Genomic DNA, 19633 nt, shown 5'->3' with positions numbered 1-19633 from the left:
CACTGCTGTATCTGGCCTAGAGCCACTTTTCCCCATGCTGCATGGGTTGCAGAGCACCTGCATTGCTCTGAAGCTGGCAATTTCCTCTTGTACTAGGTTAGAGGGAAGTAAAATTTGTTGCGGTGTATCTTTCAGCTTCCTCACACCATATTGGTATTTTCCTGGGCGTTATTCTATGATTTGAGGAAGGAATTTGTAGGCAGGGTCTGTCCAATGGCTCTTCCCAGAAATAGTTCTGGTAGCTCTGGACATCCCTAAGATGGTGGCCCCTCTCAGCTTGAGTTCCCCATAAAGTTAAATGCCTCACTGATTTAATGACATAGGAAGAGAAAGTATTCTCTGCCCAGTTTTAATCTCTCCCAGTTTCGGTGACAGAGTGCTTATTTTCATCTTCTGTTTCTTGATCTGATTTCAGTTATCCCAATTACATCATGTATTTGATCTAGTTCTGCACTGCTCATTTCTTCATTTTATTTATTATGTTATTAGATAATAGAAAAACTTAAGCTGTTGAGCTGTAAAATTGATTAGAAGCAGTATCTCTCAGTACTTTCTGCAGAAATTGTCCATATACCAATGGGGCTCTTACAGCATTAAATGTCACCAAACACTATGTTTGTGTCAAAAGGGGCTACCAATGCTGTCCAGTTTAACTCAAGTGAGAAAAACCATTTGAGGATGACATATTGCCACTGTTCTGAGGTAATATGTAAATTTAAGGCATCTCAGCATTACTCATTCTTTGTAAATAAAGGCAGGATTTTGCATGTTCCATCTCAATATTACTCTTCATAGTAAGACTGTAAAAACAAACACAATATGTGATGGCTCTCTTTCCTTTTCTTTTGAAGACTGTGTAACTTCATCCTTTATTCCAATCAAGCCATTCCATAATGTAAAAGAGCATCAACCTACAGTGGAAGTTGAGGAATTCGTGCAGGAATCAACGAAATATTCTCGACCTTACAGAGTGTACAAGAACCAAATATACATCTATCCAAAACACCTCAAGTATGACAGCCAAAAACACTTCAACAAGGTACAGTATGTGACTGATTCAGGCCAACATGGGGTAGTCATACATTGCATGAACTCTTTTAGGAGTAATGGAGTACTTACAATGAGAGGAAAATGGTGATGTCACTGAGTTAGCTTTTCATCTTTTTCAGGATTTGCAATGATAAAATATTGGTACAATTTTAATGAGTTGAATCTATGGGTTAATTTTAAGTTGTACTAGTGGTGCAAAGAGAGAGAATGTGGTAATACCTTCTTCACAATTTTCAGAAGGGCTTTATGGTAATGACATAATGTGAGCAGATAAAATTAATCTGGATAATTTTTGTAGTTCTTAAATGAAACCTGAGTACCACTTGTGTTTTTGTGTGGTTGAAAACTAATTAAGGATAAGATATAGGTAAGTCCTGTCACTTAATAATCTGCTTCTACACAGTCATTTTGAGGCCTACCTTGCATTTTGCCAGTTTTTCTTGGAATTTTTATTTCTAGTGATATCACTGTGATTTACAGGCATTATAAATATTGATACACCATCTGCACATTTCTCCTGGATTCTGAAAAGACCTTCTTTCAGCTCTGTAGTTTGCCTGAGTTTTTATGGGTACCCCATTTCTGATCTAAGCTTTAATATGCTCCTGTCTCTCCAGGCACGGAATATAACAGTGTGTATTGAGTTTAAAAGCTCTGATGAAGAAGGAGCAAAGCCATTGAAGGTGAGCTGCAAGAGGAGTATATTCAGAGTGTGCTGTTTCTGAGGACATTACTTATAAAATCCAGGAATAAGGGCGATACTAAACCAGAACAATTAAAGAGTGGGTGTTGTCATACATCCCTCTACATTTGCACTGTGGTTCTGTTAGAACCCAGCTAGTCATAGTGATTCCATTTTGTAGTGCTAGCTTTCTGACTGGTGGAGGGGAAGGAAAATAGTATTAGAAAACTGAACCATTTTTTACAGTGCATCTTGCTTATTCTAGAATTTACCACTTATCCTACATTTCTCATAGAGCTCCGGACACTTGGTTGAAAAGAGTGATGCACAAAGTTAGAAAGACCTGAGACTTAATTCTTAGCTGTGCTGTTGCCCAAGGTCTGTTGCATAGTCCAGTTGTGGTCTGGTTTTCCCAGCAATAAATAAAATTGCCATTACTCAGTAATCAAGAGTGCCCAGACAGGACCTTGCCAGAAAAGAGATTGTTAACAGGGATAGCTTTTGTAACATTGGAAAGTCAGTAAGAGCACTGTATTGTGCATTGAACTGCATAAAAGTGAAATAGATTTTGTAAAGCTTTTTGCAGAAAACTCTGAAATTGATAACAGCAAGGAACAAGTCTAAGGAGTCTGCATTGCTTAATTGAGCATAGGGTAATTTTCACAGAATCAATGGACTTTTACTGGAAGTGTGTATAAAAAAATCCAGGTTTGAGCACTTAATACATTTCTTTTAATATTTGATAAAGTAATGATCAATCTTTCATGATAGTGTTTTAAATGTACATACATATTAGATATACCAATACTAGTGTCTTCAGCAGAATTTCACAATGTAATGAAAACATGTTACTTTTATCAGTGTATTTATGGGAAGCCAGGTGGATCATTATTTGCAACATCAGCTTACACTGCTGTGCTACATCATTCCCAGAATCCTGATTTCTATGATGAGGTCAGTGTGCTTTTTCTTTCATTAAATGTCTGCCAATCCCACATGTTTGCCAATGAGACTGAAAAATATCTGTACAGAATGCTTCTGTTGCAATGGCTTGTGTATCTGGAAGGGGCTGTGCTATGTCGATTGACATGCTGTCTCACGTTCTGTTTTTTCTTCTTAAATCAACTCAGTGAATTGTTCCTTTTGTAAGATGTTCTGAGCACAGTTAAGATGCTGTAAAATTAATTAGGAACAGTCCAGCTCTCTAAAATGCACGTCTGGATAACATTAAGGGTCCAGCTGCATCTCTGAATTTAATGGAAACAGTGAACATTATGATGAAGTGTGGAGCCAAGTGTCAGAACAAATCCCTTTCTGAGATGTAAGATCTGCATCGGGGCATTTTTGTTGATCTAGTGGTCTGAACAGAATGTACAGTGACGTGTGGTGACTGCAGCAAGGCATTTAGCTGGTGCTTTTGAGGATGCAGCTACAGAATAGTTTATGTGGTGGCCTTTGCCAAATGTTAGTCGCACATGCATCTTTATGTTTCACCAACATCAAGTATTGATTCCCCAGGCTTCCTGCAGGTGAACTGAATTTCACCCTATCAGTGACTGGTGTGTTTGAGGGCCTGTGAATGTCAAGTCTCTGTTCTGGATTTTCCACTACTGCTTTTTGTGTAGTGGTAAGACTGGCAAACAGCATAGAGTGTTTAGCCAGCATTTTCCAAACTGTTCTCTTAGTCAGTGAAATTTCCTTTTTTCAGTAAAAATTTGCTTTCATAAAATTGCAGAGGCAAGATCAGCAGATAATCTACAACTAGGTGTGAAGTATGAATTTTAAGATTCCTGTTTAGGAACTGAGGTGAAACTTAAAGCATTAAATTTTTAGAGATACTGAACTCCTTGCTAATCCTTTACAAGATATGTTTTGGGTTTAACATGTCTGAAAGCATCCTTCATGTGATGCTAGTGAGCCACTTGGTTTGGGGAGATTACTTTAAATTTGAATGAGGAGCTGAATTCAGATGTTAATAGCCAATTTGGCTGGAAGAGGTGCGTGCACCTGTCCTAAATGTCCCTGGTAAAGCAAGTGCAGAATGTAAAAGAACGTAGGATGTTAAGGTGAAAGTTGTCTTAATCTCCATCTCTGAGTACCCATTTTATATCTATGTTTATGGTATTAGGTTCTTACCCATAAGCTGATTTAACAGTGGAAGCATTTATCAATGATTTCTAACCCTTACTTTAGCATAGGATTAACTTGGATAAACTTCATCACAGCTCACAAGAGCAAAGGGTCATTTTTATTAGTTCTTATGGTAACGTGTTCAAATTAGTTTGTAGTTTTATTCCAGTAGGTTAATAATACCTGAAAACCAGTATGTAGGATTCATGGGTAGCATGATACGGGATTTAAGACTGAGCAGAAATCATAAATAAAAGTTTATTTTCATGTCAGCCTTTATTACTTGGTCTTTGCCATGAAATGATGATGAAGCAGTAGCAGAGATGTCATTTTAGTTTTTAGTTTGGTCGTCCTGAAAATATGAGCTTGGGGCTGGCTATTTTATGGCTGCTAAAGTGCAGGTGATCACTTCTAAGCAGAGTCCACCACTCTTTAGTTCTGTCTTCTTTCATCTTACACTCTTTCATCATTAATGAAATACTCCTCCACACAACAAAGTGGGAAAAAAGCTGTTTTAAGTAAAAGTGATAGATGATAATCATAAACAATTTCCTTAAGTGACCATTTATTACCATGGGGCAAACATTACCCAGTAAAGGCAGGCTATAGTTAGACCTCTGTGTAGAGAGATGTCACTCATTTAGCCCATCTCTGATGCCTGGTTTAATTGATTTTTAAACTAAAGTGAGGTGTAACATTTTACATTTCAGGTGAAAATTGAACTTCCCACTCAACTCCATAAGAAACACCACATTCTGTTTTCATTTTATCATGTTACCTGTGACATAAATGCAAAAGCTAATGCCAAAAAGAAAGAGGCTCTGGAAACACCAGGTACCTGTAGTAGAATTACTTTCAATTATAAATATAAATTATGTACATTCATATAAGGATTTCAAAGTTTTTGGCTGGATGTTACTGTCTTCCTTTGATCTTTAGAAGCTCTTTTTTCCAAAGAGTCCCATTTATTTGTTTTTGTGCACAGTGGGGTTTGCCTGGCTTCCTTTGTTGAAAGATGCCCAGTTGGCTTCCCAGGAACACCACGTGCCAGTGGCCAGCAGCCTTCCCCCCAACTACCTGAGCCTTCAGGAGCCATCGAGTACAAAGGTATTCATTCACACTTCCATGTTACTCAAATGGCACAGAGCATCCATTCGCAGGTGTTTTTCATGAGATCAGACATTTGCATTTTGCTGGGGAGTGTAAAGGGTAAATAGGGTTTCTGGTTTAGAAATACTGAATATAGGAACTAATACATGCAGCACTGGACTGAGCGTCCTATGTTGCTGATTCACAGGTGTATATGGAAAAAGTGTATTTTATTTATTCTACAATGTTGTAACTCCTCAAAATGTGTATCAGAGTGGTCAAAAAGAACTCTTTTCACAAACTCAGGCCATATGACATTCATTCTCCAGCTGATGTGCTCCACAGTCATGATTCATTCTCCAGTTTCGTGGTGTGATATCATATTTTCCCGCTGATCCAGTCCAGCTTGGATTATTTCTGCCTCCTTGTGTTTGTTTTGCTATTGTCATGAGGACAGGGTGAGGCAGGATCTGGTCCCTTGAATGGTAGCATTGGTCTTGTGCTGAAAAGTGGCTTTGTATTGCAGTGATGGTGTATGTGAAAGCACAGCAGCCAGGGCGGTTCATGCACACTCATGCGCAAGGCTGTGCACTGAAAATTGATGCAAACTTGAATAAGTAGGAAGTAGGTGGGGAAATATTTTTTTATTGTTTTTGTTTTAACAGCAGATTGGCAGTGATATAAAATGGGTAGACAATGGGAAACCACTTTTCAAAGTCTCTACTTTTGTTGTATCAACAGTAAATACTCAGGTAAGCCAGCATTCCTCTTAGCTCTATGACCTGCTTACACACAGGAAGTGTCAGGGAATGTCTGAAGGGGGGTTTAAAATCTTGTATGAATTTGTTTCTATAACATTTAAAGATTATTTCAGTGCAGAATGGCAAGATGCCAGCGATGGAATACACACTTTAAGGATGAAATACACAGTTCAAGGAAAAATAAAAATTGCTTAAGATTATACCAACAGAAAAATTGTGGAATATCAATTTAAACAGCAAGAAAATAAATTTTAAGCACCAGGAAGAAAAAAAATCTGACCTTTGAAATGCCTTAGATTGTGAGGGAAAAAATAATTATTCACAACACTGAAAAAAGATTAGTCAAAGCACCTGGAATTTAGCAAGCTGTGCCGGCCAATGGATTGGACTAAATAAATTGATTTTCTTTCTGTGACTCAGTATAAGATGGTGGGGACCAAGTGTGTTCATGGGTGTCACAGGTGATTGCTGTAACCAGTATTTGCTGTAACTGAATTCTAGTCATCTATAATATACATTAATGTGAATGTTTCCTATTTTAGGATCCATACCTGAATAACTTTTTCCATCAGTGCCAGGAAAGGGAACAGGATCTATCTCAGCCTCCTACCTCAAAATTTATCAATTCTTGTAAGGTAAAGTAACCTGCATCATGGATTGTGCTATATAGTTGCATTTAGGGCTTTCTCTCAACTCATCCCCCACTGCAGAGTTCTAACCATGGCCCAAGTTTACCAGGAGGCAGAGGGTCTGTGACAGCTCCAGTCAGATGGACTTGATGGGACAGATGCACTGCTGGTCACACAGCTGCCTCCCATCCCTTCTCATTTAGAGCAGGGCTGCATTTGCCCCAGCAGCTCTGCTAATGCAGCCTGTGCCAAAGCTCAGATCCCGTTAGGGGATAATGCAGTGTTGCTCCAGTAATGTCTGGGGAAGAGAGTTGTAGCCTGTAGAGCTGCAATATTCCTGCTAATCCTCTCTTGCCTTAAATAACTTCTATCCTTACCTGCTCTAAAAACCTGGATGCTATTCAAAGGGCTGCTCAGGGTATTTGGGGTGTATAAATCAAGGGTGCTTGTTGCCTGTCAAGTTCTGAAACCAGAAAGAACATCTTCTGCAAAGATGAAATGAATAAGCAAGAGCTGTATCAAATGTGCCTGTATTCAGTAGAGGTCAAAAACTGTGAGAAGGGAGGAGTATGACAAGCAAATTAGAAGAGCAGCAGGTAAATGTAAGGCCCTAATTCTTTACCTGTTCATGAGTGCTGAAATTCAGAGTACTTGCTGTGCACTATGCTTGTGGAACATTAACAGACAGATAAGCAAGAAAACTGAAGGTAGATGTGACTCTGTTCCATCTCTGGACTGTGACTGAAACACCATGCATATGACATTTATTGTGTTTCCTTTTAGCAGTCTGTAAAATCCAGCAGGTGTTTGGGGGTTTAGATGTTACCATCATGTAGGTGCTTTCCTCCTTTCCTTCACTGTTGATGTTTTCCTGTATGAGTGTACCTTAATCAGATACAAGCTGCTTGGGAAGATATTTTTGCTTTAATAAGCAAAGAATAAGTTTCAATAAATCATGGTAGTTCTCTGGACAAATCCATAAGGATGGCCACTACTTTTGTTGGTAGATGCAGGTCTACCTGCAGAGCTGAAAGGAGTGGCTTTGTTTGCAAATACTGTCTTGATTTAAAGAAGTTATTAAGGAGTGTGTTCACAAATCAAAGCATCAGTGTTATTTAGAGGTTATACCTCTAAGGAATGGAGTCCTTAATTAATTTTTGGAAAGCCATTGAGCATTATGGGCAAAGTTTAGGAATCCGTAAAAGCTTTACAACTTTCTAGACAGTAAGTTGGTCATCTAAACCACCAGAACTGCACTGTTCTTTATCTGCTGTTTGTAGTTTACCTTTTAAAAATATTCCAGTGAATTTATTAGAAAACAATGTTGTATGCAACAAGAAATCACCTATGCAGTATAACCCGAGACTAAGTAATCTTCCCCAGGGTATTTTGCTTTCATTTACAAATTGCTAGTACCTTTGTTAGAAGTTCTGGAATGAATTGGAAATAACTGAAATTAAAACCTAGGAGAAATTCAAAGGAGTTTGTTTGTTTTTTATTAAAAACTCAGTATCTTTCTTGATTAGAGAAGATAATAAAATGAGAGTCCAGTCAGGTTAGTGTGTTAATACTTCTTTTTACCACTTTGCTTTTAACAAACATGTTTTAGCCACAGCAAGTTGAGTTTATCAGATCTCTGTATAAAAAAAAGAAAGAGTTTTTGTAAAAATACTAGGAAATGCATGCTTTGAAAATAGTAGTTGACTTCTTTTATTGCCCTTAAATAGTATCCTTAGTGAAATAGGAAATTGGTTTGGGTTTCTCTCTTTTTTTTTTTTCCCCCCTTAAATCAGTGTAGAACAAAATACTGGAATTCTGAAATTTGGACAGTTATCTACAGTTGTGTTGATGCTCATATTTAAAACAAACTCCATGGGGAACCAGTTCTCTACTTAGTTGACCTGTTTTCCTCCTGCTGTTACACCAGTGGCTGCATCGCATTTTACCTGCTGAAGCAGGAAAGCTGCATGGCAGCTGTCAGCTTTCATTGCTTGTATTGAAAGTCTCTCGTTTTCTTTCTTACCTGCCTTACAGAATTTGTTGAAGATTGAGAAGATCCATGTCATTATGAATTTTCTTCCTGTAGTCCTGAATCAACTCTTCTGGGTTTTGGTGCAAAACAGTGATGATGAAGTTACAACAGCTGTGACCAGGTATCTGGATAATTCTTGTATGATGTACAGAATTCACTCAGGAGTGCAAATGCAGATGTTAGTCCAGTTATAGCTGCTCTATGACATTTAGACTGCAGTAGGTGAGAATGCTGCATCCCCCTTGGCACTGGGCTGTGCAAATAACACATGGAAGAGCGTTGGTATCATGTGGCTGGAAATCATTGACCATGGTGGACATGTTTTTCTGCCTTGAGGCAATCCTAGGGAAAGGTCTCATTCCTGACCAGCTAAGAGCTTCCTGACAAAACTGTTTTTCGTCTTTGGTTTGTGTGTGGTTCTGAGGATATGGAGTTCAGCATAGGAAGAGCTCAGCATCTTGCTGCATCCAGTGCAGAGTCAAACAACCAAGTCACACCGTTCAGGGGCATTTTTTAATTAGAATCTATCAGCAATAACTGAAAAGCAATGGAAGCATTTTGCAGAGAGCAGGAAAACAACTGCAATGATTTGCTGAGTCTCTCACCCCTCACATAATGAAGTTGTCTTTATTGATGCTGTTAATCAGGGCAGCAGGAAAAAAATACTGGCAAGATTATTATTATTGGTCTCTGCAGGAGGGCAGAAAGTTGTGTTGCATTTACTTTTGGCCATAGTATTGTTTTTGTTGTACTTCCTCCAGCAGCTAAACATGAGGACTACAATACTACTAGTAGGAAAAAATTACAGCTGTCCTCTGCAACCCTGTTAGACTAATCTGCTGTCAATATTCTTTCTTTCCTTCCACACATTGTGCTTCAGAATTAGTTCCTGAAGAATGATTAGTTAGGGAAACTTAAAGGAACGAGGAAGCAGAGTTCCCTGTCTTAGCCTTGGAAGGCTAGAGTTTCAACATTTTTTATCAAAGGATCATGGCATTTTTCAGGGCAAAGTCCAGTTTTACCACAGCTAGGTACTAGGATTAAAAGAACCTTTCCTCAGAAGTGTGTGTGATTTAATCATTGCACACTGTTTTCAAAGGGGGAGAGGCAGCAGACCTTTGTTGGGGACACCTTTGTGGCCAGCAAATCAACTGATGTTAAGTCTAGAGAGAATGAAGAATTGTGTCCCAGGGTAGAATTTCAGCATCAGTTAACTGACTGGAAAAATGCTGTAGAAGAAGCAGCTGTTTAAAATGTTTAATGATTAGATGGAAAGGTAGAAGGATGTTATTTTTTTTTCATGCTTCAGGTTTTCACTATACACTCACCTGGCTGAAAAAAAAAAAAAAAAAAAGGATTCTCAGTGTTTTTCTTGCATGTGTGGTGTCTTTTGTGCTGGTAGAGCTGATGCCAATGGGAATATGCATGTCTGCTGCATGTCATTCATTGACGTGTCCTATATATACACACTGTGTTTTGTTCTGAATAGCTTGAAGCAGCTTGTGTTGAACTTATTAAAAGCAACAACAACAGAATGGGAGCATGGATTGGCTTATGTTAGAAAAACATTCCTTTTATACTTGTGGTTATTTACTTGTCTGGGGGCCCAGTGTCATCATGTCTCTGTCACATTTTTGTCAGAACTCATTTCAGTTTCAGATCAGAATAAAGGTAAAAAGGTCGGAATAGGCACAACTAATTCTGACATAGACTTTGTGTTTTGCTGCAAGTTTTACTTCTACTAACAGCAAGAAAGGAGATTATTAAAAACACTTAAGTGAATTACAAAGCTTTTGGATCCAATAATAAGAATTGCCAGAAGTCACTCATATCACCAAGCTAGTCAAAAGGAGTACTCACATGTGGACCACAGTCAGGAATCTTATTAATCTATTTTAGTCATACTGTTACTATGCCTATCCCTGAATTCTTTAACGTAAAAATAAGATTATAAAATTGCAGAGTCTTTTCTATATTAAGTATTCTGAAAAAATGAACTCCCAATAATCAAAAGAATATGGCCAAGTTGAAGACTTCTTGCCCAGACTTGTGTTTTATGGAACAGGATGATCTCAAAGAAAGTACAAACTGAAGAGAAAGCTTTGCTGAAATTCTCAGCTTCGCGTAGTGCCTTCCCTGCTGTCAGTAGGAGCTCAGGTTTTGAGAGTGAGTGCTGGTGTGATCCAGGCGATTTTCTTCCTTGTTGCTGCTCCCCAAGCTGATTTGCAGATGCTCAAAGCATCTGTGGTCTCTCCAAGTGTCCAGCCTCTCCCTGCTGTGCAGTACTGAGGGTGCTGTGCTCAGCCTGAGTGCTGGGGATGAGTCCAAGGATATGAGCAGACAGTGCTGCAGAGGGACCTGCTCAGGCTTCAGCCCAGGCTTGTGCTTGTCTTTGATGAACAGTGCCAGCAAAAGCAAAGTGTCAGGAGATTTACAAAATTACAAAGACCTGAGAGAACTTAGCAGGTAGCATTCCTGGAAAAAGGTGCTCTTGCCTCTCTATTTCATTAAAGTATTCTAATTTTTGTTATCCCTAAGTATCCAAGGTCTCTATAAAGTTCAGTTAGTTATTATTTTCTCTTGTTGTGATGACAGTACAGTTATTATCCTTAACACTGGGCGCATTTTGTTAAGCAAATACATATATAACAGCACAATGCAAGCAAGTGGGACATCCAAGGAATGACAGTTTTTCCCAGTGGACAGCTTTTGCACGTATTATTCATCATTTGGATCACATCCCTCATGCATTGTTTTACATGAGCTTACAAGAACAGGACAATGTGAGTATCAAGTATACTTTCTCTGCCTTATGACACAAAATAGCTCAATTTTTGTTGTTGTTTTATCTTGCAGAGTTCTTACCAACATCGTTGCCAAGTGCCACGAAGAACAACTAGACAACTGCATCAATTCTTACGTGACAGTATGGCCGCTGTTGGAATGTTAATATTTTGGGAGGGATGGATTGGGTTTGGTGGTTTTGTGGGGGTTTTTTTTTTCCTGTTTACTCTTAGTTGTACTTGTTTGTAGCTTTTTCTGCATTTGCATCATAATTTTCTGCCACTGGTGACTGGGAGGCTCTGGTTAAGAAACTTTTAAAATCTTCTGTTGAGGACAAGCAGCTGCTCGGGTCTCTGCTGCTGCTGCTGCAGCTTTTTTTCCATAAAACACCAAGTTGAGCAAGCACAGGAGGGAGAAACTTGAGTGCATTCAGCTGATAACTAGAACTTATATTTTAGGACCAAAACCTAGTGCAAATGCACTACCACTGAGCTTTTAGGAGTGTAGGATTAGTATCAGTCTTTGTGAAATGGTGCTTAACCAAGAGCTTCCCCTGTGCAGGGCTTGAGAGAAGGGAAGGAGGAGATGACTACATGAAAGATCATGAAACTTCCGCTAGATAGATACCAGTGAGAGACATTTGATGCTGCTTGCAGTCTGCAGTACTCCTCTTGACTGTGATGAGATTTATCACTATAAAATATCTGGCCATCTGTGTTATACGGGTACAGGGTTGCCCTCGTAAGGCAATCCCTCTGAATCCCTTTCAATCCCCTGAAAAGGATCCACAAGTAGTCATTTTTATGAACGAGGTACTTGGTGCTCTTCACGGTTTCAAGATGGCTTTATGTCTCTTAGGAAGCTATAGCTTTTTAACTAAGCTTTTGATTATGAAGTTGATTTTAGTCTCAAGATCCCTTGTTTTTGCATGTGCTATTGTACATAAATTCTTTTCTCATCTGTGGAATTCATATTCTTGTGACTTTTCCCTATTTCCTCAGCCTTTTTTTAATCCTTTATTGTTTTGAAGAATAGGATATATTTAGAATATATATGGGTATGTACTGTGTATGGAGTTTGCTTCTGGACAAGCTGTGGTATTACTTAAAAAAACAAAGGAGTGGCCTCTTTAAAGATGATCTCCTTGTCATCTGTATCAGTTGGACATCCATCAAATGAGTATGAAAAATGCTGTTGGCCATCAACTACCTCATCATCAGTACACTTGGGTAACAGCTGTGTAAGCTGAGAGTTTTATGAGGCAGTGTTTTTAAGCAGAAGCACACATTAACTGCTGCTACTGGCAGGGGCAGAAAAATCCATAGACAAGGGAGCCCCATTAAGGGTGTTACACTTTTTATTCCCTTCACTTGCCTTTGTTTTTTTCTCTCTCTTTTAATTGCAGTGGAGAGCGATGATAAATTTTGTTCTAGTCATGCTTGATGAATCAGTAATGAGAAAGTTGTCATATCTTTGAGTGTTATGTTTGCTGACTTATCTGTGTATTTCAAATAGCAGAATAAGGGAGAATTTAAGGTTATTCAAAGAGTTGAAGGAGATATTGCCATCACTTTGTCTCTTGTCTTGCTCTAGTCAGTGGTGACAGAACTCATGGAGATCATGATAGCAGTGAGAGATCCCCCACAATCATGGAAAGAAACTATGAGAGACAAACGATTGTGTGGAGTGCTGGCTGTGATGATATCCTGCTTCACTGTGCAATTAGTAGTTCTCATAAAGTACATTTCATTTGTGGATGATGAGTAGTATATGTGACATAAGTTTGGAGGGAGGTGTTTCACTTTAGGAATAAAGTGAAAGCAAATATGTTCCTGATAAACTGGGGACTTTAGCGTGTTCATGGGTAGAATAATGAGAATATGTTAGGAGTTGGACTGCTAAATGGGAAAATATTTTAATTTCAGTGTTGACAACTGTCGATTGATATTTTCATGGCATGGATTTACTTTTCTACTTTATGAATGTATGTGTTTATAGGTCATGCACCTCAGCCTCTGAATTGTTCAATTTTAGTCCCAAGTACTCTGATTTAAACACAGAACTCTGCTGAGGTCCAACAGAGCTCTTCAGGCTCCAAAATAAATAAGCTATGTAACATGTAAATGTCGTTAATTAAATGGGTATTAAAACCTCTTCTCTCCAATAACGTTTCAAAATTGAAGTAGATGTCTACTACGTGACCACCTAATCATCTTTGAAACTACAGGTGATCATTAAGTCACACCATAAGTCCATTTGGCTTGTTTTCTCATTTCCAGCAGCAGTCAAAACCCAGTAACTGGTAATCTCTTCATTTTCCATCTGTAAGGAAACAAATACCTACTTTACAAATGCTGTTTTGGGAATAAGTAAGTTGAGAATTGTGACTCACAATGCAGCAATAATGCGAAATTACACTGACTTAAATAACTGGACCCAGAAGTGCCAAACTGCACGGGGAGAAGCTTATGGCATCTGCTGTGGAAACAAAGCTGAATATTAATAACGTGTTTCCAAGAGACATTAGTTTCTTTTGCCAACCTGGTTGTATTGAAAAGATTTTTGATCCCAACTGATGCCCTGTCAGAGCTCTTGCTTTAGGGAAGGCACAGTAGTACCAAATTATTAGCTTAAAATGTTGAATAAAACTCATAGTAGATTTATGAGTTCCAAGCAACTTGGTAGATAAATTCCTTCCTTGAGGGCTCAGTTTCTAAAAGGGGTTTAGTTTTCCCCTTCAGTCAGCTGCAGTGGGTGCTCTACGCCTTTCAGGATGAAGAGTTGTTACCAGCTCTGAGTAGTTGTTGCCACTGGAAGGAAGGAGCAGGTGAAAGGTAGCCTGGACTAGGTGGGTGAAAAACCCTCCACACTTCCTCTGCTTGCTTATTCTTTTCTTTCCTGGTGAAATGGCTTGAAAGGCAGTTTGGAGGTGTCAGGATCCTATCCTCTATTGAAAAGTAAATCATAGCACTGAATTTAAGCAGAATTTCCTCTTGATTCACATTAAGCTGAAATCAACAGAAAGCTGTGTTTAAAACTGAGGTTTTGTAGGGGAGCAGCGTTGTGCCATTACTGCCAGGGAAATTGAACTTTCATGTGAATGCATTGTTCAGTCAAGATATTTTGGCAGCAAAGATTGTTGGCTATCAGTGTTATACAAATAATTTATCATCTCCAACTGAGGCTTTTTTATGTTTGTTTTAATGCACATTTTGAAAATTTTCATTTTTTCTTCCTTCTTCAGTACGTGTTCAGGACCAAATCATTTGATGAAAGAACTGTCCATGAGGAGCTGTCCAAGAATGTGACTAGTCTTCTGAAGTCAAATGAACAAGTAACTGTGAAACAGGTTTTAAAGGTGAATGATAGCTTGAATTAGCACATTTGTAGTTTAATTACTGGTTTTCTGCCTGAAGCTCACTTATCTCTTTCTCCTCTTCCTTTTCCCTCTACGACCTTTGCGCAAATCACGTCCTGAAGTGATTCAACAGTCAGACTTATCAGACCTGCTGCAGGTTCTCAGCATAACATGTTTCTCAGGATTCTGTGGTTTGCGTTATAAAATTCCTCCTGTCTTTTACAGCTCAGTCAGAGTCTGAGACCTAATTCTTACACAATATGATGTGAGCAATTACTTTTACGATACTTTGTTTTAGTTTTTTAACTTGGAAGATGCAGGGAAAATATTGATCTGTATGAAATTCATTCATGTGTAAGGCCTCTGGGTTATGGTACGAGAGCTACCCAGACCAGCCCAGGACTTCCCAGAGGCAAAAATATGTTCACCTGTTTAAAATGAGCCAGTTCTGATTTCCTGTACTGAGCCTTTAGCAAAAAAGAGTCTGAAAAAAGCAGAAAACCTGCAGGAAACCTGGGCCATGCGAAAGTACTTGTGGTTGGGTTTGTTATGGGATGGTTTGGGGTTTTTTTCAATGTATAAGCTTTTGGAGTGTATTTGTTTCATATATATCTGTATCCTACCTATTCACTATTTCAAATGGTATTTGAAGAACCACTCTGTTCAAGTTCCATCTTATTCTGTGCTAAATTAGCAGTCTGATAGAACTAACAAGGCAGGTTATTCTCTGAGGTTCTCTGCATCACACCTTTCTGCCAGTTAACTGCAAACAAACCATGAAGATGGTGCTCAGTAGGAATGGGAAGATTGTAGGAGGTGTGCTTGGTCCTCATTGCAAAAGGCCACAATAACAAAATGCCTGAGAGGGCTTCACCTTTCTTAAGGACACGATCCAATGTTACTTAAATTTCTTAGTTTATTTGTCACGTAGTGTTTAACACTGTGCATTACCGAGACATGCAATCCGTCTGCAAGGAATGGTAATGCATCATAAGGTGTTTTCTCAGGTAGTCAGTATTCATTCACTCTTTTCCTTCTTTTGAACAGCATTCCTGGTTCTTCTTTGCAGTTATCTTAAAATCAATGGCACAGCACTTGGTTGATACAAACAAAATAAAGGTAAGTATATGTATATACAAAATCTTATCAAGTAGGCAATCCACCTCTTAGGGAAAATATAAAATGCAGAAGCCCAGGAAATACACTTGAATATACTTGAACTTTTCTGCTTGACTGGCCAATAAAATAAATGCTGTGATACTTGGTAAAATATTTGGTTGACCTACAAAAACATTTTATTACCTGCTAGGCTCAAACCTGTTCTTGACTGTACAAGGATAGATTGAGGATAGGTTGAGGACATATTTCCCACTTTCCTATGGACCAGATTCTTTTGTTTGGGGTTTGTGCTCAGAATGGATCCATGGAACTCTAGGAATATTTTTCTTCTATGTGGAATGGCCTTTGGTTTATTGTCTTTATTCTTGGCCTGAATGTTTAATGTGCAACATCATGCACTCTTCAGCTGATGATCTATTCCCTGCTTAGGTTTCTCGAACTCGGAGGTTTCCAGCATCATTTCAAACTGAGCTGGATATACTTGTGATGGTCTTAGCAGACCACGTTGTTTGGAAGTACAAAGATGCTCTTGAAGAAACCAGGAATGCAAACTACAGCACTGCCAAATTTCTCAAGGTGAGGTGTTCTGTCATTACAGCACGTGCTCTTATTTCCCCATACTTATTACAAACTCCAGACTATTCTAGTCTAGTCAAAGGGAGTAAAACCAATTCTGAGTTGAATGATGGTTCAGTTTCCAAGTTCAGTGTTGACTGATTGTTCATTTTTCTATGGCCTTTGGTCTTTGAGGATGCAAAGGCTTCATGTAAATCTGCTCTAAAGCAATTGTAATTCATTTCTGCCTGTGCTCTTAAAGAGTCAAAGTTTTCAAGTTTTGCAGATTCTTACATTGTATTCAAATGGGTAAAACATTTGGAAAGGAATGAGACTGTAGTTGGACTTGAGCTGCTATTCTTTTTTTAAATGCTGTAATTCTGAATGGCTGTGGGTGGATTAATTGTCCCTAATCAAGGAATCTTGTTTCAATGTGTGTAGCAGAAGGCTTTGCTAGTTTTGCAGAGTTCAGGAGCTGCAGAAAAGGAGGGAATTCAAGATTGCATTCTCTATCTGGTAGGCAAGGAAAACATGTCAGCAACTGCAGAACCAAGGCCCTCAAAAGCTCTACACTTTCTGCCAATATTTAGCCCCATCAGTCATAAAGAGCTGTGTTCTCATCATAAAGCAATGTAGTGGCACACTTGGTCCCAGAGAGAGAGCATAGCCCAGACAATGAGCATTGTGGCTGGACTGGTTCCTCACCAGTCGCTGCCCTGTTGCTGAGGGAGATGCTCAGCTCCCGTCACCTGCCAATTCCAGTGGCGGATGCAGTGCTGCCATACAGGACTGACTGCCCTCAGAGAAGCTTTCCCAAGAGGTGGTTATTTTAGGCTGCAGACACAGTGCAAATGAAAAGTTCGATTAACTCATTGTTACTGAAAATAGGTGTAAAAATCAAGGGAGATTCACCAGGTCCCTGGTGTTCCTTTCCCTGCCTAAGACTAACCTCATCTGCACACATGGTTCAGGTGTACAGGTGACACAAAGTGAACAGCCAGCTAAATGAGGCCATGTATTAGGGTTTTTTCTATAAAATAGTAATTCTTTTTCCCCCTCTTTCTTAGCGCTGTTTTACGTTTATGGATCGTGGATTTGTGTTCAGGATGGTTAATAACTATATAAGTATGTTTGGAGCTGGAGATAGCAAGGTATGGCTCTGATTTATTTTTTTGTGTCTGTTTTTTTAAAGTGATGACTAGCAGAATATTTTTTATATTGAAACTATTTATGATTCCATGACTTCACCACGCTCAGAACTCAAGTCAGTGAAAACATTTAGGATAACTATGGATTAAAACCTCTTGGGTTCATTCCATGTATCCCCTTTCCTGGGAGTATATAGCCATGTTCAAACAACTACTCAATGAGACCTGCAAGAGCAGACTGCAGAGACTGCTCAGACCAAAGCATCCAAAAGACTGAATTTAAGCCTTAATTCTTTGAAAGTACACTTGTCTATAAATATCATCAGCAACTGGCAATAATTTTCTTTGAGAAGAGTAAAGTAAGAGCATATGAAAAAGTTATAATTGTGTAAACTCAAGTGAGACTGTAACATCTTTACTTTGTGTGGCTGCCATGCTCTTACCTCACTGATGATGCAAGAAGGCAAAGCTGCTCCAAATTAGTTTGTGCTGGCTGTGAGGAAAATTCCCTGCAGCCTGAATTTCTTGTATAATACCTGCAATAGTCACTGACATAATTTGAACAATAAATTTCAAACAGCAAGAGGTCCCCAAATTATTCAGCTTGACTCCTTTGCTCTTCATCCATCAGGATGAGTCACAGGCTTTTTCTCTTCCATGCCAGGGTTTATGAGGTATCATACCAGAGCATATATATAGTAACAGAATGTATTCAAGAAATACGCTTTGAATGACTCATCTTACCCCAAAAAGCTCACAATGCTTTTGTCCATTAACTTTTTGTGATTTTTTAGTGGTAATGTGCATTTGTAGCTAAAGAATGAGATTACTCCAGGTCTGCTTTGCCTTTTACTAAAACCAACTTCATTCTGAATGCAGGTCTTTCACTTAATCTCTGGAACAGCTGTAGAATGGAGTCTCTCAGTTATTAATGTCATAGCCTGAAGTCCCTAATTCTGTAAACAATATTATGTAATCTGAAAACTGTTTCCACATTTCAAACGTCCCTAAATACATTCAACCACAGAAACAGATGTTTAATTAAAAAAGCCCATTAATGGTCAGTCGAAAAGCCTGAGATTAATCAGTGTGCAGAGCAGTACTTAGCACCTTCTTGGCAGTAAGTGTGTGAACACTGCCAGCATCCCTCCAGATCCATCTGCCAGCATGTGTGGGAGTGGAATCACTGTGGAGTTGTGACAGATGTGCAGCTGGAGTAGGCTTTGTGGCACTTGGAAACAATAGTCACAAAATAAAATGAGAGATTTCTGACCTCGAGGAGAGAGAGGCCTTGCATTGTTTTCATTTCAGTCCAATGCCTAGGCAAGAGTCAGTCTTCTTAATGTGCAGAAAGATTTCTTTCTGTGTGTTTTTTGCCTCTTTAACTGGATTATTTATGTATCAAAAAAAAAAGATACTGCAATCTGACCTGTCTTTTCAGAAAATTTAACAGTGTATATTGTTGCCTGAATATTATGTGGGCATACCAGTCTTAGTGCAGTTTGAATTTATTGTAATTCTGGATGAAGCAACGTAGTTTCTGTTTCACAGAAATATCCCTTAATGGTATTCCATATTTTGACATTTAGATATTGTTTTGGGAAACATTTCTTGAAAAGTTGAAATACCTCATTAGAAATCAGTTCATTGCTGTGTTCCCTCAAAATGTCACAGTTCCTCTTGGGAAACACATTTCAGATGCTTCACTTCTTTATTTGCCATTAGCATGTCCAGCTGTATTCCTGAAAAGGTACTATAGTGCAATAAACATTTCAGGGGAAAATTCCCTACCATCCCCTACTTGGTAGACTCTGAAAAGTGAAAACTGCATGTTCTAGGTATCCCAACCTGATGGTGGCAGCAGAAATGCTACAATTTAATTTTAGTGCAAATTAAAAGACATCTACAAGTGCTTTCTAGTGTTAGGGCATTCAGAATAGCCCTGAATTACTGCTTTCTGCCACTGAGAACAATGAGATGAGATGATGGAAATAAACATTTGTTACTGGAAATCATGTATTATCTTTATATCTCACTGTCACATCATTACAGAAGGAATGATAAACTCTTGAAGTAGCTGCAAGGCTCCAAAAAGGGTCTGGATGGCATCTTTGAAGGGATATATTAAAGAAATAATACTAGAACTATATATTATCCAAATCCCTTGGAGCTGAAACTCACTGGCATCAATAGAGGAAGTTTTTACTACTGTCAGTAAGCTCTGGGTCTGACCTATGTGGCTGAAACTGTAAAAAAACCCCAAAAAAGTCATAATAACTATGATGGGTCAAAATTT

At 38.7% G+C, this 19633-nt stretch overlaps 1 protein-coding gene across 19 annotated transcripts in view; it reads left to right on the top strand.

Moving 5' to 3' along the window:
* The window catches only part of DOCK10 (dedicator of cytokinesis 10), a 144962-nt gene that overhangs the window by 95430 nt on the left and 29899 nt on the right, over positions 1 to 19633 (top strand). For 18 of the 19 annotated variants that reach the window (XM_048314385.1, XM_048314387.1, XM_048314380.1 and 15 more), the window contains exons 17-29: positions 852 to 1039; positions 1668 to 1733; positions 2594 to 2686; positions 4573 to 4696; positions 4848 to 4969; positions 5617 to 5703; positions 6255 to 6347; positions 8376 to 8494; positions 11230 to 11299; positions 14402 to 14515; positions 15563 to 15634; positions 16064 to 16210; positions 17257 to 17340. In XM_048314385.1, the coding sequence (XP_048170342.1) occupies positions 852 to 1039; positions 1668 to 1733; positions 2594 to 2686; positions 4573 to 4696; positions 4848 to 4969; positions 5617 to 5703; positions 6255 to 6347; positions 8376 to 8494; positions 11230 to 11299; positions 14402 to 14515; positions 15563 to 15634; positions 16064 to 16210; positions 17257 to 17340 (1379 nt within the window). The remainder of the gene's footprint in view (positions 1 to 851; positions 1040 to 1667; positions 1734 to 2593; positions 2687 to 4572; positions 4697 to 4847; positions 4970 to 5616; positions 5704 to 6254; positions 6348 to 8375; positions 8495 to 11229; positions 11300 to 14401; positions 14516 to 15562; positions 15635 to 16063; positions 16211 to 17256; positions 17341 to 19633) is intronic. The other variant, XM_048314370.1, reaches the window with a different exon arrangement.

This window comes from Corvus hawaiiensis, chromosome 10, assembly GCF_020740725.1.
Source record: "Corvus hawaiiensis isolate bCorHaw1 chromosome 10, bCorHaw1.pri.cur, whole genome shotgun sequence".
NCBI lineage: Eukaryota > Metazoa > Chordata > Aves > Passeriformes > Corvidae > Corvus > Corvus hawaiiensis.
This window is presented reverse-complemented; position numbering and strand designations above follow the sequence as displayed.